Below are 16493 nucleotides of genomic sequence, written 5' to 3'. Positions count from 1 at the left end.
ATAGAGTTGACTATAGTAGGTTAAAATTGAAGGTGTCAATGTTACTATTGAGCGATGAGTATTGTCTAATGATAGTTAATGGTGGATGTCCGCAGTCAAGTGAAAAAGGGTAACTTGCTTAGTCGCACTCATAGCAGAAAGGGAGATCAGGCAATTGAGAAGACGATATTTGAACATGAAATGGTCTTTAGATGCTTTAGGTGGCAGTCAATGGGAATGTCAAAACTTGAATGATGAAAGCTATAAGTTTGGTCATTTTAATGGTAGCCGTGGGACTAGATGGTCAAAACGATATGTATTCGACATCAATTATTAACAAGTGTTTGGAGTATAAGAATAACATAGTCCTTGTATTTACGAGTCTGTATTTACAGCTCATACCATTATTTCCCTCTTTATATTCAACTGTGCTGTAACAAAGATTACTTAATACACTAAATTACCTTTCTCATTTTCTTCTTCCTGCAACGTCTTCTTGTTCCTCTCTTGGTCTTGATTCTCCTGGTTATGCTCTCATGGTATCAGAGTTCTAATGGGAGATCAAGAATCAATGAACATTCTTCCACCCTTCTCCCCTTCCCCCTCTGTTCAAGCCTCCACCGGAAACAACCACATCCCTCCAGCTCTAAAATTTTTGATTTCTAACATCAAAAATCTTGCTCCCCATCCCTTGTCTACCAAAAATTACCCTATATGGCGCGTACAGCTTCTTCAACAATTCACGGCCAACGGCTACGAAGGACACCTCACCGGAACTGCTTCCCCTCCGCCCGACACAACCTCTGTCGAGTATGCTCAATGGCGCCTTGTCGATAGCAATCTTCTATCGGCTCTCTTCTCAACGGTAACCCAACCAATTATGCCTTACATCATTACGACCACCACCACCAGTGAGGCATGGGCGGTTCTTGAACGCCGTCTACAGCCTACCAGCCGATCCCGTGTAATGCAACTCAAGAACGAGTTGTATCGCGTCCAGATGAAGGATCAAAATATGCAACAATATCTTACACGCATCAAGACCATCGTCGACAACATCACCGCCTCTGGCTCTCAAATCGACTCAGAGGATATTATGCTTCATATCTTGAATGGACTACCTACTACCTTCAATGCTTTCAAGGCTACGATTCGGAACTCACTCGTCCCGATCGACCTCGACACGTTCTACTCAATGTTGTGCAACGAAGACATTCACCTTCAGCAGGAAGTTCATCAAGAACAACTCACGGCTTCCGCACTTTACTCCGCCATCTCCAACAACTCTCGCAATCGCACCTACAGCAACAAGCGCTCGGGCAAGCCAAAGACCTCTCTGAACCCCCCTGTCACTCCAACTTACGTACAACATCTTCCATCCAATACGAACTCCGCTAGACCGACCTGCCAAATCTGTGGCAAAATCGGCCACATCGCTTTAAATTGCTGGCATCGAAGCAATCCCAAATATGCCCCGACGGATACTCGGCCGCCTCGCGCGCTTCTTGCCACTCAGAACAACTCCGGTACTCAAGATTGGGTCCTCGACACCGGTGCCACTTCTCACTTAACACCGGGCATATCTCATCTCACCTACCCGACCACCTATCAAGGCTCGGACACCGTCTCCACAGCAAACGGATCCACGCTCCCCATATACAACAACGGTCCGGGTCTACTTCCTCTCCCGGACTCAAATCGTAAGCTAGTTCTTCATAATCTTCTACATGTACCGGAACTCACTCACAACCTACTTTCTGTATCTAAATTAACAAAGGATAATTCTTTATCTATTACTTTTGATGCTAACGGTTTCATCATAAAGGACCTTCGGGACAAGAAACCTCTTCTTCTTGGTCGCCTTCATAACGGTCTGTACAAGATCTGCCCTCTCGTAGACAGCCCTCCAGCGGCTCTTACGGCTGTCAACAGGCCTTCTACTCCGTGGCATTCACGTTTGGGACATCCTGGTCATGACACGCTCTCCAACCTCGCAAGACAGATTAATGATTTAGTTCATGTAAACAAATCTACTTCTTGTGAATCTTGTAATAAGGCTAAAAGCCATAAAATCTTTTTCAATAAACATACTACAGTTTCTTCTAAACCTTTTGACTTAATTCACACCGATGTTTGGGGCCCTACGGCTCTCGCTTCTACCGATGGTTACAGATATTACATCATCTTCATAGATGATCACTCTCGGTTCACCTGAATTTACTTCTTGCATGCCAAACATCAAGTTCTTGCCACCTTTAAATATTTCTGCAAAATGGTTCACACCCAATTCCACACCACACCTAAAATCCTTCGCTCTGATGGCGGAGGCGAATACACCAGTCACGCCTTTAAAACCTTCTTACAAGATCACGGAATTTCGCAACAATTGTCCTGCCCCTACACGCCAGAGCAGAACGGATTATCTGAACGTAAGCATCGCCATCTCCTTGATATCACTCGTGCCATCCTGTTAGAATCCGGGACCCCTAACAAATTCTAGATGGAGGCGATCTCTACTGCAAATCACTTAATCAATTTCCTCCCCTCCAAAGCAGTCTCCGGCAACATTCCCTTCAAACTCTTACACGGTCGCGACCCTGATTACCATCTTCTCCGAACCTTCGGGTGCTTATGCTACCCATGGCTTCGACCTTATGTCTCCGATAAATTTTCACCTAGATCTCAAGCTTTTGTGTTCATCGGTTATTCCCCTATTCACAAAGGTTATAAATGCTACGATCTGTCCACGGGGAAAACTCATATCTCTCGCCATGTCGTTTTCTACGAGCACCAATTCCCTTATAAATCTCTCACCACTTCCGACAGCACATCTAATCCTCCACCTAACTGTCACATTCCTCCAACTCTGTTAATTCCCACTTCGGCTCAACCCATGCACACGTCTCCTCATCCTGTTACCACCTCTCCTCCAATTGATTCTGCCAACAACCTCATTCCTTCTCCGGACCCTATCTCATCTGCCAGACAACCTGATTCTCAAACCGTCCTACTTCCCTCGGTTCCTATCCCGCCCGGACCTCCTCCTCACCACATGCAGACTAGATCCAAGTCCGGCATTCACAAACCAAAGCAAATTATCAATCTTATGGCTCACAGTAACAATTCTTTCACCCCGGCTACCTACAATCAGGCCGCTAAGTCGACTCACTGGCAGCAAGCCATGATCACCGAATTCAATGCCCTGAAACAGCAAGCAACGTGGACTCTAGTTCAGCCTCCTGTCAACAAACCGGTACTTGGATGTAAATGGACCTACAAAACCAAATTACTACCTAACGGTAACATAGACAGATACAAGGCCCGCTTGGTTGCACTTGGCTACAATCAACAATTCGGAATTAACTACAATGAGACCTTCAGTCCCGTCGCCAAGATGCCCACTATTCGTCTCCTTCTTGCTCTTGCTGTCAATCGGAATTGTCCCATGCATCAACTAGATATATCCAATGCTTTTCTCCATGGCGATCTCCCCGAAGACATTTACATGCGTCAACCGCCCGGTTTCGTCGATCAACAAAATCCCACGGCCGTCTGTAAACTTCAGAAGTCTCTATACGGCCTCAAGCAGGCTCCTCGCCAATGGTTCCAAAAGCTAACAAGTTTTCTCCAATCGAAAGGATTCATGATCAGCCGTGCTGATCCGTCCCTTCTTATTCTCGACTCCAATTCTTCCTTGTTATTTATTCTCATTTATGTGGATGACTTCTTAGTAACAGGGAATGATCCAACCGCTATTCAAATCTTACTTCAGCAGCTGCGGTCTCAATTCGCTCTCAAACAGCTCGGCAACATCTCCCTCTTCCTCTGTGACGCCCCAGGCATCCATAGTGAAAGGATTCGTCGACAGTCTTGATCAATCTTCATTCCTGCTCCCTTACTCTGACCTGAAATTGTTAACCACATATAATGAGCTTAAATAGCCCAGCAGGTCACCAAATACCTATAACTGAAATCAAAGCACGGCGATGCTATCAATATGCATGTCAGTCAATCAAATCCATATCAGTCAATGGTCAATGAGTCTATGCAATACAGAAATCCATAGTCAATAAAACCAGTCAATGCAGCAGCAGGCAAATCGATAAATCAAGCTCAATCAATACACGTTAATCTAGAAGAAATCCGTACACAGAAGAAAATCAATCAATCCGTCAAATCAATCGTGTCGAATCAATCAATCAAATCTAATCTAATCTATGCTATCTAGTCAATAAAATCAATCGGAAAAGCAATACGATAAATTTCAATCTACCCTATCAATAAATCAAATGTAGCAAGTCAATACAATGCAGAATCAATAGTATCAATGAGTCTATAGGCAATACTATCAATAAATCTATAATATCCATGTCCATAGCAATGAATCTATACAATATCTATATCCATCCTATCCATATCAATGTCAATAATCAATAGTATTCATGCTCAAATGATCAATCAATGAAATCGATGAAATCGTACAATACAGTAAATCCGATCAAATCAATAAAGCAGAAATCGATAAAGCAGTAAATTCGTATGTCAATACAGTAAACATGCATTCAATAGGAAAATACTGGACAAGCACAATCAACTGGCTATGTTGCTGTTGTAGAATCCATATTACTGTTGCAAATCGTGTACAATATTCATATCTATAACATTCTAAAAATTGTGCGGTGAAAGTTGTCTCAATACAAAATCATGTCCAAAATTCGACTACGAAAATATAAAACAGTGCACAACTCGATCAAAAATCAATATCTCTGAAAACAGAAATAGGATTCGGAGTCCTTACTGCGAGACAAACAAATCTTCCAACTGCATCGTCGGACGAAAAGCGCTCCGCGGCCTCCGAAATCCGGCTTTTCCTTCTCTTCCTTCTCTTTCTCTCTCCTGCCTTCTCTTTCTCTCTCTTCAAATGATCCAAAATATCTCAAATCCAATATTTATTAACACTGATCGTCCCAGACGATCCAAAATTCGTCCTGGGACGATTTGCCTCGGGCAGAATTTCGTACAAACGAAATTAAAATTCGTCCCGGGCGACTTGCTCTCTGGACAGATTTCGTACAGATGGATCGTCCCGACGCTCCAGGTTCGTACAGACGAAAATGACAGATTTCTTCACAAATTTCTTCAGTTCGTCCCGTACTAAATCCAGTTCATACAGACGAACTGCACTAAAAAAAATTCAGCTTTTTAAGGGTTTTACATCCTCGGTATCCAGGTACTTCAATCCACAAATGGTTATTTCCTATCTCAGCAACACTATGCTACAAAACTTCTTCTTGATGCAGGCTTTGAGAACAGCAAGTCGGCACCAACACCTATAGCTCCTTCGCCCAAAAAGCTCGGACAGACTACTCAGCCATTTCATGATCCCACGCTCTACCGTCGTCTCGCCGGATCGCTGCAATATTTAACCATCACAAGGCCGGACATTGCCTTCGCAACCAACCGCGTTTGCCAACATATGCAAAACCCGACCGAGCAGAATTACAAAGATCTAAAACGCATTCTCCGGTATATCAATGGGACTCTCTCGCACGGTCTGCCAATCTCCCCCGGATCCCTCGAGCTGCACTCTTACTCCGACGCTGATTGGGCATCGGATTCTTCGGACTGAAAATCAATCTCTGGATTCTGCACATTCCTCGGCCCGAATCTCATATCCTGGACCGTGAAAAAGCAAGGGACAGTTGCCAAATCTTCCACCGAAGCTGAATATAGGTCCCTTTCCGCAGCTACGTCGGAGGTTGTTTGGCTTCGCAGACTGGCTGCCGAGCTTCACCTTCCTCAGCCGAATCCTACAACCATTTATTGCGACAACACCTCCGCCATCGCTATAGCAAAGAATCCAGTTTTCCATGCGCGGACCAAACACATAGAGATCGACTACCACTTCATTCGTCAACAGATCAGTGCCGGCGACATCAAATTAGTTCACATATCCTCTAAAGATCAAGTCGCCGACATCTTCACTAAGCCGTTCTCTATTACTCGGTTCAACGAGCTTCGTACCAAATTAACCATTCGCTCCACGAATGCTTAATTTGAGGGACGATATAAGAATAACATAGTCCTTATATTTACGAGTCTGTATTTACAGCTCATACCATTATTTCCCTCTTTATGTTCAACTGTGCTGTAACAAAGATTACTTAATACACTAAATTACTTTTCTCATTTTCTTCTTCCTGCAACGTCTTCTTGTTCCTCTCTTGGTATTGATTCTCCTGGTTATGCTCTCATGGAGATGATAGAAGAACATAATCAGAGTAATTAGCATGGTTTATCATCTAATATGAGGGGAGCGTAAATGAAAATACATGTGTTAAATGTTAGTAGTTAGTATTAGGCAAAAATCAATAAGAACATCAAATGCAAAGTTTTTTTAAATTCTTATATATATAAAGAAATATGGTGTCAATTGGTGTTCGGGCAAAAATTTAGCGTCAATCAGTGGCTGAGTGGAAGTTTGACGTTAATTGGTAGCCGAGCGGAAGTCCGGCGTTAGTCGGATGACAGTCAGTGGTTTGACAGTAGTCGATAAAGAGTTTGGTGGCAAGAGAACTCTAATTTCTCTCTTTATTCTCTTCCTTGTGTCCCTCACCCTTTTATGAGAAATGAGAGGTTTATTTATAATTTTCTGAGAGTGACATGACCAGTAAATACGAGGGAAACCAAGGCTATGTTGGGAGTGATTTGAATGGACGACCGATATTAATCCCCTTGATCGTAGACCATTCACTGGGCATTTAAATATCTTAATGATATCAAAATTTGACCATCTTAGACTCATTGGATACATCTCGTCGAATCGCTAGATTCAACTATAAGCATGTCACATTTGAAAATCGTTTGGCAACCCAACTTATGATTCGAACCTTTCAATTGTGCTTCGGATCTTCGATTTGAACCCATTTGGGCTAATTTGGGTCGGATTTGATGTCGTTGGGTTCGTCTTTTCTAAGCTTTCGGTTCGACTATAAGACAAAAATCAGAGTTTGGATTGTCCCCAATTTAATTTTGCCTCGAAATTTGCGCCCGATGAAGATATATATTTTTTGATGATATATCAATTATTATAATAATTTTAATCATCTCTTGCATGGCCATTTATATGACTAAATAAATAAGATAAGAGGACAAAAATGTGCCGACATAGATTAGCGACAGCTTAATCATCCCTTGCACCACTAAATTCTTCAACAATTAAAATAATTATACACATCAACTTGTGAATCCAACAATTATATAAATTAAGAAAATCAATGAAAATCACAAAATTCATCACCAACAGCAGCAAGCACCATGTAAAAATACATAATTTATAACTTAGATTTCATTTATGATAGCTTTCATACTATTTTTTAAAATAACTTTTTAGTACGAAATTTTTTGATCAAAAATTTGTTGTACTAAAAACCTGTTTTAAAAAGCAGTAAGAAAGCTGTCTCAAATGAAATCTTATATTAACTTTAATAAGTGTGCAGCCTAAGGATGACTTAAATATATATAGCATAAACAAGTCAAGGTTTGTAATTGTGAAGTTTGTAGCGAATCTAAGAGCTTCAAATAAGTTTCGAAATGATTCAAGACGAGTTTGAGCTTGATTGCTAGAGCAATCTTTAATTTGAGGTCTGATTAATTGAGATCGAGCTCAAGTTCTAGCTTAATTCTATGAATTCGAGCTAGCTCATAAGGCGGCTAATTTATTATGAAAAAGAGAGCATGGCTATAGCTTTTTGTAATAAATTAAAAGAATGAACGTAAAATTAAGGCTTCATTTGGAGCAATTTTTTTACTACTTTCTACCGTATTCTTCTAGTACAAAGATTCTTAAAAATAGGAAAAAATAGCAGTCAAAAGGTATCCTGAGCTAGCTCATAAGGCGACTTCCATCAGTATTACCTGGTGAGTGCTAAATGATGTAAAAAGAAAAATTTAGATATCACGACTTCGTTTATGACAGCTTTTTTACTGCTTTTTAAAACAATTTTTAATATAAAAATTTTCTTAATTATAAATTTTGGTGCTAAAGAATTGTTATAGAAAGTTTTCCCAAACAAAAACTATAGATTTAAATTAGAATATTTTGGATACTGAGTGCAAGTAAATCCCTCTAAATATTAACCAAAACTATGATCTAAAAGCCTATGAAATTAAGGAAACTGAAAAAATTGCTTGATACAATTGAAAACTAAATCCGAATGTATTTATTTATTTAATATTTCAAAGTTTGGAATCTTAGGCATCTATTTTAAAGATAGATGGCATTGTTACTCTACTAAGGTTACGTTTGGCACGGCTTTCTTCTTTCTTCTTAAAGCGGTTTTTTAGTACATAAATTAAAATATTTGTACTAAAAAGCCGCTTTATGAAGCAGTAAGAAAACCGTCCCAAACGAAACCTAAATGGTAAACGATTATATATATTGCATATTTGAGTTTAAAGTTTCGTTTGGAATTAGGGGAGTTAATTTTTGACACGACCCGAATCCGACCAGGAAAAATCAGGGTTCGGGTCAACCCGAACCCGAAACAGGTCGGGTTCAAGTTCTACATATCAACTTGTTTTAAAAATCGGGTCGGGTTCGGGTTGGCCTAGCAACCCGAAATTGACCCAAAAGTGACACGAAAACTCATTTTTGACCCGAAAACCCGAGATTGACCCGATTTTTGACCCGAAAACTAGCAATTTTGGGTCAACCCCGGGTTATTCGTGTCGGGTCGGGTTGACCCGGACCCGAATCGGGTCGGGTTCGGGTTGACCCGAATAGTGCCGGGTCAATTCCGGGTTCGACCTGAACCCAACCCGTTGACCCGAATTGACACCCCTATTTGGAATGACTTTTTTAGTGTTTTTTAAAACAATTTTTTAGTATAAAATTTTAATTTTTATATTAAAAATTTGGTTTAAGGAGCAATAAGAATTAAGAAAGCTATCCTAAAGGAAACCTAAGGCTTTATTCGGGATAACTTTCTTACTGTAAAAAGCTGTATGATAAAACAGTAAGAAAATTATCCCAAATAGAACTTAGAATGACTCTTGATCAAATATTTTTGAAGCATTTTTAAAAATATATTAATTTTAATATTAAATATTTTTATGTAAAATAAATTAGGGTGAATTTTAAAATTTTAAATATATACTGAGATTAATATTATGTTAATTTTTTGTGAAAATTTTGAGCCTATGTTTTTTATCAAGATTCCCTGATAAATTTTGCAGTAATGATAATAATGAGAACCGAATCCGAATCCGAATCCGAACCCGAACCCGAATCAGCAGAATTTGTATCCGATCCAACAATTACGCGGACTCAACGGGCTCTTTCTGCCGGACTCCAAATTCTTCCCAAAATCCAAATCCAACACGTCAATAAAACGGCTGGCCGTTACCGCTCCCCTCCACGTTCTCCATCCACAGATCAATCGCGAGCAAGAAGAGAGCGCGAGAGAGCTGGCAATCATGGCGACGGCAGCTTCGGCGTGGGGGAAACCCGGTGCTTGGGCGCTAGAGTCAGAGGAGCACGCGGCCATGGAGAAGGATAATCTGTCATCCACCTTCCCCTCACTCACCCCGGCCACCTCCGACCCCTCCGCCGACTTCCCCTCCCTTGCTACTGCCGCCGCTTCCAAGCCATCGAAGAAGAAGAAACCGCAGGTTTTCTCTCTTTCCGAGTTTTCAGGCGGCAAGCCCGTCGGCCACGGCGCGGCAGCCCGATCTCGGCCAGCGGACGCCTTGTCGTCTTCCTCCTCGAAGGGTCTCACCGCTGATGAGATCCTCCTCCTTCCAACTGGACCGCGCGAGCGCAGCGCTGAAGAGCTTGAGCGATCATCCAGAGGATTCGGCTATTCTACATACGGCAACGGCGGGGCTCGTCGGGTGGACGGCTCTGTGTCTAGGGTTTCTGGGGATGAATCGAGGAGGAATCCTTTGAATAGGGATTCTGGGCCATCTCGCGCTGATGAGGTGGATGATTGGGGTTCGATGAAGAGATCGGTTGGGCCGCCTACTGAGAGGAGGGAGAGAGGCGGTGGGTTTTTTGATTCTCAATCAAGGGCTGATGAGGTGGACAGTTGGGTCTCCAAGAGAAGCAGTGCGTCTCCTGCTGATGGTTTGAGAGAAAAGAGGGGTGGTTTTGAAATTTTTGGCAAGGAGAGATCTGCCGTGGGTGGGGCGGAGTCCGATAGTTGGGGAAGGAAGAAGGAGGAAGTCATTCGGGCGGATTCGGATACGTGGGGGAGGAAGAGGGATGGTGTATCTAAAGCAGATTCAGATACCTGGGGGAGGAAGAGGGAGGAAGTTAATGGTGCTGGTGGTGGGCGACCGAGGCTAGTTTTGCAGCCTCGTTCGTTGCCGCTGGCCAATGGAAATACGGATAGCAACGGTGAAGCTAATCATGGGGAGAATCCAGTTGTTAATAGCAAGGGGTCGAACCCATTTGGACTTGCTCGCCCTAGAGAGGAAGTGCTGGCTGAGAAGGGGCAGGATTGGAAGAAGCTTGATGAGAAACTGGATTCCATAAAGATAAGGGAAGGAGTGACTGATGAACTGCCTTTAGGCAAGAAGGGACTGGGCTTGGGCAATGGAAGTTTGTCTGAGGATCGCACTGAAAGGAGTTGGAGGAAGGAACTTGCATCTGATGCTGTTGCTTCAATGTCTGGTTTTCTATTCCCTCCTAATAATATTTATTGATTCCGCTTCAGAATAATAATTTATTAGTTGGAATAGGTTCCATTCTTCTCTTTCACGTTGCAGAATTTGTCTTTTTTTTTTTTACTTCTTTTTTAATTTGTTTATATCTGGCTTATCGTAGTACCTTTGTTTTGATAAAATAGGTTCCTGCCTTCTTACTGTGGGTAAGTTAACTAGCTTAGTTTTTGCTTGGTTCTATTTAAAGTATCTCGGCCAGCTTTAATTTGCTCCGTTGCTTCTATTTTTTTGCTGGACTTACAACTTAAGATTAGATTTTGCTCCCTTAGCCTTTAATTTAGTCATCTATACAGAAAGCATGACATTTAGCTAAATTCATGTTTTTTAATTACGGCTTCTGCCGTTCTGTTGATTATAATGGCTATTTTCCTAAATAATGGTGTTAATTTTCTATTGTTGCGCAGATTACTTATATTTTATTAGTGTATACACAACTTATCCTCTCTATCATTGATTGTTGTTGCATGTTAGAAAACCTTCCTTTGTTCCATAAAATCAAATAATCTCAATCTGAATGGGACCCTGCATACAATTAGTTCAAAAAAGAGTTATGTTAGCAGTACAGTTGAGGGCATCTACCTTTGGTTAAGGCCTCTGACGTTCAGTTCAGTGATTGATTGAGCCAGAGATTGTTCTCAGAGATGCCTTTGAGGCTTGTGCTTGGAGGTAGTATGAAGCTTACCCACTTGTTAAAATTTGTTTATTCCCTCCCAACCAACATGGAAGAATCACAGAAGTTGTGATTTGACACCATTAATTTTAAAATTATGATTTAGAACAAATTCTTTTTAAATACAATCAAACTCTTAATATTAACATTTATTATTATTATTATTTTTAAACCCTTAATATTAACATGAACCTTTTTCTGATCTGAAGTTTGGGTTGAACCTTTTGTCATCAGTTCTTGATCCTATTGAGGGGTGTATATCTTTGTGGACATGGGTTAATGTAATTATGTTGATTGGTGTGCCTTTGTGAATCATCAATAGGCAAGGTACACCATACTACTCATTTTGTTTCTTGATGAACTCCATTAATATTGAAATATGCATCATTCGTATATTGCTATTTGTTTATATGAATTGATATATGATAGAAATTTTTTCCTATTGTTTGAGCATAGAATCCATTTATCACCTTTTTAACTTATCACTAATATTCTGAGGGAGTAGAGTTTCATGGGCTATTATCATGGGGAAATGAATAATCCATATTGTTAAGTTTAGCAGAACACATTTGATCTCAATAGTTGGTTCTTGAGATAAAATTCTATATCCATTTTATGTGATTGTGCTGATCAAACACAAATTTGTGCTTGATTGGGATTGGTCAGGATGTCAGGGTAAGTACAAACTTTCCCAATCAACGTACATGGTCATTGGAACATGAGTTTTGTGTACTTAATCATACGTTTTGTGCACTTCATTATTGTTTCTCTTACACAAGCCATTGTTGCCACTTAATTTTGGCAGACATAGGATATTAGAACTCGGGAGAGAGCAAGCTTTCATACAATTATGGCTATAATGACCCCTATGGATGTGGTGTAGGATTCGAGTTTCCTACTTTGATATTCTTTTTGGTGCGAGTTAGGATTGGGGTGTTATAGCAAGGCTTACACTTCCATAAATATTATCTATGACATCAAAATTAAGGCAAGGCTAGCAATTTCATTGTTTCTTTGTGGACATGTTCTATAAATCTTGTTAGTGGATGGTGCAATATGAGATATGGAGAATGAAGTAGCAAGGTGCCTTTATCTTCATTTCATTGCTGACCAAGTTGGAAGAATCTTCATTTTGTAGGCTGGACGACTAAACAATTTAGCTAAAGTTTAAGGCCTCAAGCTCTCTCTTTCTCTCTCTCTTGCGCGTGTGCTCGCACACGCTGAGCTATATTATTCAACATGTTGTGACAATGACCAATTATCCTTAATCATTTTTTAGATCAAAATATATGCTTACTAAAAAAAAGATGAGATTAATTTTGAATTTTCATTTGTCAGATAACAAACCTCAAGTTAACATTTATGAAGTCAACTAGTCATTTACAAATTATTATTGTTAGATCTCCTCATATGCTATATATCAAGAAGATAGGGAGGTTTAAATTTTGTTGTTGTTGAAAATGTGGCTACTTTGATAAGGATTCTATCATAAGCATATATGGTTGTTGAGTTATTAATAATTATAAAATTTAGAAATTTACAATGCAACCATCCTTTTAGAAGAACAAAGTCCATTCCCCTTGCACATCTTGCTCCCTCGATCAAAATAATTAAATGAATTAGATTCAAAGTAGCTAATAGTGAACTTTTAGCTAACTCTTATATTCCCAATGACTTTTACGCTTTTAGCTAATTCAAATATTATTCATTCACATATTTTGACTGAGGGTACAAGGTGTGGAAGGAGAAAGAACTCTATCATTCTAAAAGATATAATCTATTAATCTTACCCAAATTTAATTATCTTATGCCATTAGCACTATAATTTAGTTTTATGTTGTTGAGTGAGTGAGATAAACATGTTCATGAGTGTGTATGATTCTTACTATTGCGAAATTGATTCAAAATTAGTCAAATTGAGCTCTTATTTCATTTGCTGTGGAAAATTCATTTAATAATATGATTATTTATTGTTGTGATTTATGTGAATTGCTTCATTTATTGCTGAGTTTTATCGCTGGATAAATTATATTGTCATGATGAATACTTTATGTTTTTGCTGAAAATTTGGAGAGAAAAAGGGTGCATCTAAGTTTGGATGAGTTAAGCATGTAGGTGTTTGTCAAGTAAAAGAAGCATTGGAGAGAGGGTTACTACATTTATGATTTGACAGATCAATAAAAAAAAAGTGAAAGAAAGTGGAGTCTTGAATATTATAAGATTAAAAAATAAAAGAGAAAAAAAAGATAGGAGAAGAAGATTTTGATGGGAAACGATAATTTGAGAATTGAGAAGGTTCGTGTAGGAAAAGATTCTAAGTGTAGCATTAAAAAAAAAAAAGAAAGATAATGGAGGGGGTGGTTCATTGATGAGGTAAAAATAAGACGAAAAACAGCGAAGAGAGAAGTAAATAATTTAATAGAAAGGGACATAGTAAAGAGAAGCAATAGCCTATTGCTAAAGGTTTGCTAAGTTTGATCTCTCTTGAATGATCATTTCTTGTTCAAGGTTTTGTCTGTCTCTATTGACACAGACTCAACACTATGCAGAGCTGTCAAGGGGTTGCAGGGTGCAACTCTCATTACTCAGAATGCTAAGGGTTGGGGAAGGAGCCCTTAACTAAAAAATAGGTTCCATGAGATTTTTTATATTGTGTCATATTTGTGGATATATTTTGATAGAATATCCTTTGGGTAAATGCTTCTTTTTGCTTATTTGTTATTCACCATAACCGTGTGGTAATTAAAGCATGCCATTCCTATAATTTTAGTTCAAACAATATATTGAAATGCATGCAATCCTTGATGTAGGAGGATTGATCTGCTAATCACATAAAATGTCCATGACTTTTGATCTTCTTGTAATTTTTTTTTTTGGTTTCATTCTTAGAGGCAGGATGCTGGAGAAAACTTAAGAGGGAGCTGTTTCCATTCTCTCATGGCTGATGCTAGCTAACTTTGCCTCTTTTATAATTGAGCCCAGCTATTTACCATAATTGGTATACTTCTTAGATGACTTACAAAGTGATAGAAAAAGAGTTGCTTTAGATCATCTATTGGTTGGATCAACTTAAAAAATTAATTTGCCATGATTTTTTCTGGAAACAAAGGAGTTGGTCTGATAATAGTTTTTAGAGCCTTATCCCATTTGGATGCCACGTCACTCAACACAAAATTTAAAGCTTCATGTTGATTATAATCAATTTATTTGCCTTAGAATAAAAGTTAATATGGTTGGTTATATAGGCTTTTCTATTTTAGATTGACTTTGGCTTAAACAGGCTTATTGAGATGAATCAAGCATGAATGAATTTGTTTGCATTGAACCGATTTACTTAAGTGTTGCAGAGATGAGGATGCTTAGGTGGATGAGTGGCTTGACCCTTAGAGATAGGATACGAAATGAGCATATACGTGAAAAGGTTGGAGTAGCTCCAGTGGAAGATAAAATTAGAGAGAGTCGCCTTAGATGGTTTGGTCATATTAAACGTAGGCCTTCCAATGACCTGGTTAGGAAAGTTGGGTATTAGATTTGATTATGTTAAGAAAAGTAGAGGTAGACCTAAAAAGAGTTGGTTAGAAAATATTAGAATTTAGAAATGATCTTTCTTTATTAGATTTAAATGAAAATTTGACTTTTAACCGAACGCAATGGCGAAAAAGGATTCATGTAGCCGACTCCACGTAGTGGGATAAAGACTTGTTGTGAGCTTCCAATGTTAATGCCATTTTGTTGCTGATATCCTTCAATTTTTGTTACAGGAAAGAGGATCAAACCGAGGCGAGCTTACTTGATAACTGATCCGGTTGAGCTTAATTTAATGCAATTATGCAAGTGATGGAGGCATTCCTGTGGGCTGTGGCTATCTCCGGCTTCAAATTTTGTTCGTTATATCTTTGTGATGTTTTTAAGTTTTTTTAGGTGAGCAGAGTCTAGAATTTGGTTCGTTAAATATTATACAATGGTTTGTCCTGTTTGGAAAATCTTTCACGGTTTCTTTGTTTCTGAGTGATTGCGCTTGCTTTGCTTAGGATATTTAGCCCTTCTTGTTTCAGAGTTGTGTTTGGTTTGTTGATTATTTAGACAAATTTGTCTACGTTGTTCTGCATGTTGGATTCATAATCATTGTGATAAATTTATTTGTATGTTCTGTTCAGTGCGAATCAAAATATTCATATATATACTTAGTCTGTTTGGAATAGCTGCAGTGTTTTATAAAGTTGGTTGTGCTATTTTGATTGCGGAAAATAGGATTCCATAAGCAATTAGAAAATTATCCTAAATAGATTCTTACTATACCCTATATTGTAATCAATAGGTTTCTAACCTGAGTTTGCAATTGCAACAGCACTTTCTTCCATTTTTCATCCATTCTCTCTCAATATGATCTCTTTCATTCGTTTCCACTGTAATCATTAGCCTTTCTCTTTCATTATTTGCTTCACAGGCCGTTCTCTTCATCATTTTAATCCATCTTATCTGTCTAAATTCTCTCCATATAATGCTACCTTGACTATCCAACTAAAGGAGAAATTATTCTGTGGAGGTTGGACACAGCTCTACGTTCGGAGATAAAACAGGTGCATCGTCGTCAGTGATACTGGGCCACGGTACCGAGCAATACCGAGCCGTGGTACACAACAAATGAGTGGCCTGATGCATTTTGATTGATATCCGGATGGCGTTCGACGTTCGCACAGAATAATTAATCCAAACTAGGACCATTCAAGTTAAACAAGCCATCAAGGAGGAACCAAATGTCGCTCTACCTTCGAATTCATCCAATACATAGCTCGAGTTATTAAACGTCAAAAATTGATGTGGATCTGACCTACCAATCCATGTAGTCAACTAATACTATGGTTAAATTTATCATTAAGTTAAAACAGAGGGTTTAATAATCCAATCAAATGCTTAATCCACTATGATTAATGTAATAACAAAATACAAGCTTAATTAACACACTTAATATTTTTTGAAATGCTCCTCATCTCCTCCTAATCCATTCCTTATTGGAACAGTTATCAACCCATCTCACCTCTCTCATATATCAACCCCACATACAACATAAGCTCTCCTACTCCAATTTCCATTCTTTTATCATCCAACATAGCTAACT

General features: G+C 39.1%; 1 protein-coding gene and 1 long non-coding RNA gene across 2 annotated transcripts; both read left to right on the top strand.

Annotated features, from left to right (window-relative positions):
• The first annotated feature begins 9364 nt into the window (after positions 1–9364).
• On the top strand, positions 9365–15553 carry LOC110104307 (eukaryotic translation initiation factor 4B3). Its single transcript, XM_020833352.2, has 2 exons — positions 9365–10649; positions 15136–15553. Exons 1-2 carry the CDS (start codon positions 9457–9459, stop codon positions 15173–15175), a joined length of 1233 nt encoding a protein of 410 aa, XP_020689011.1. The 5' UTR covers positions 9365–9456; the 3' UTR covers positions 15176–15553.
• LOC114581190 lies at positions 10656–13716 on the top strand. The gene is made up of 2 exons (XR_003703067.1): positions 10656–11370; positions 11609–13716. It is a non-coding gene; the product is annotated as an uncharacterized LOC114581190 (long non-coding RNA).
• Positions 15554–16493: the final 940 nt, after the last annotated feature.

Source organism: Dendrobium catenatum, unplaced genomic scaffold (genome assembly GCF_001605985.2).
Source record: "Dendrobium catenatum unplaced genomic scaffold, ASM160598v2 fragScaff_scaffold_1593, whole genome shotgun sequence".
Classification (NCBI taxonomy): domain Eukaryota; kingdom Viridiplantae; phylum Streptophyta; class Magnoliopsida; order Asparagales; family Orchidaceae; genus Dendrobium; species Dendrobium catenatum.
Note: the sequence above shows the minus strand (reverse complement) of the source record. Positions and strands in the feature narration are given on the sequence as shown.

Bases quoted from the DNA above. Each gene is read 5' to 3' on its own strand.
- LOC110104307 (XM_020833352.2), top strand. From the start codon at position 9,457: ATGGCGACGGCAGCTTCGGCGTGGGGGAAACCCGGTGCTTGGGCGCTA. The intron at 10,650-15,135 runs GTCTGGTTTTCT...TTTTTGTTACAG, and splicing joins TCTGATGCTGTTGCTTCAAT to GAAAGAGGATCAAACCGAGG.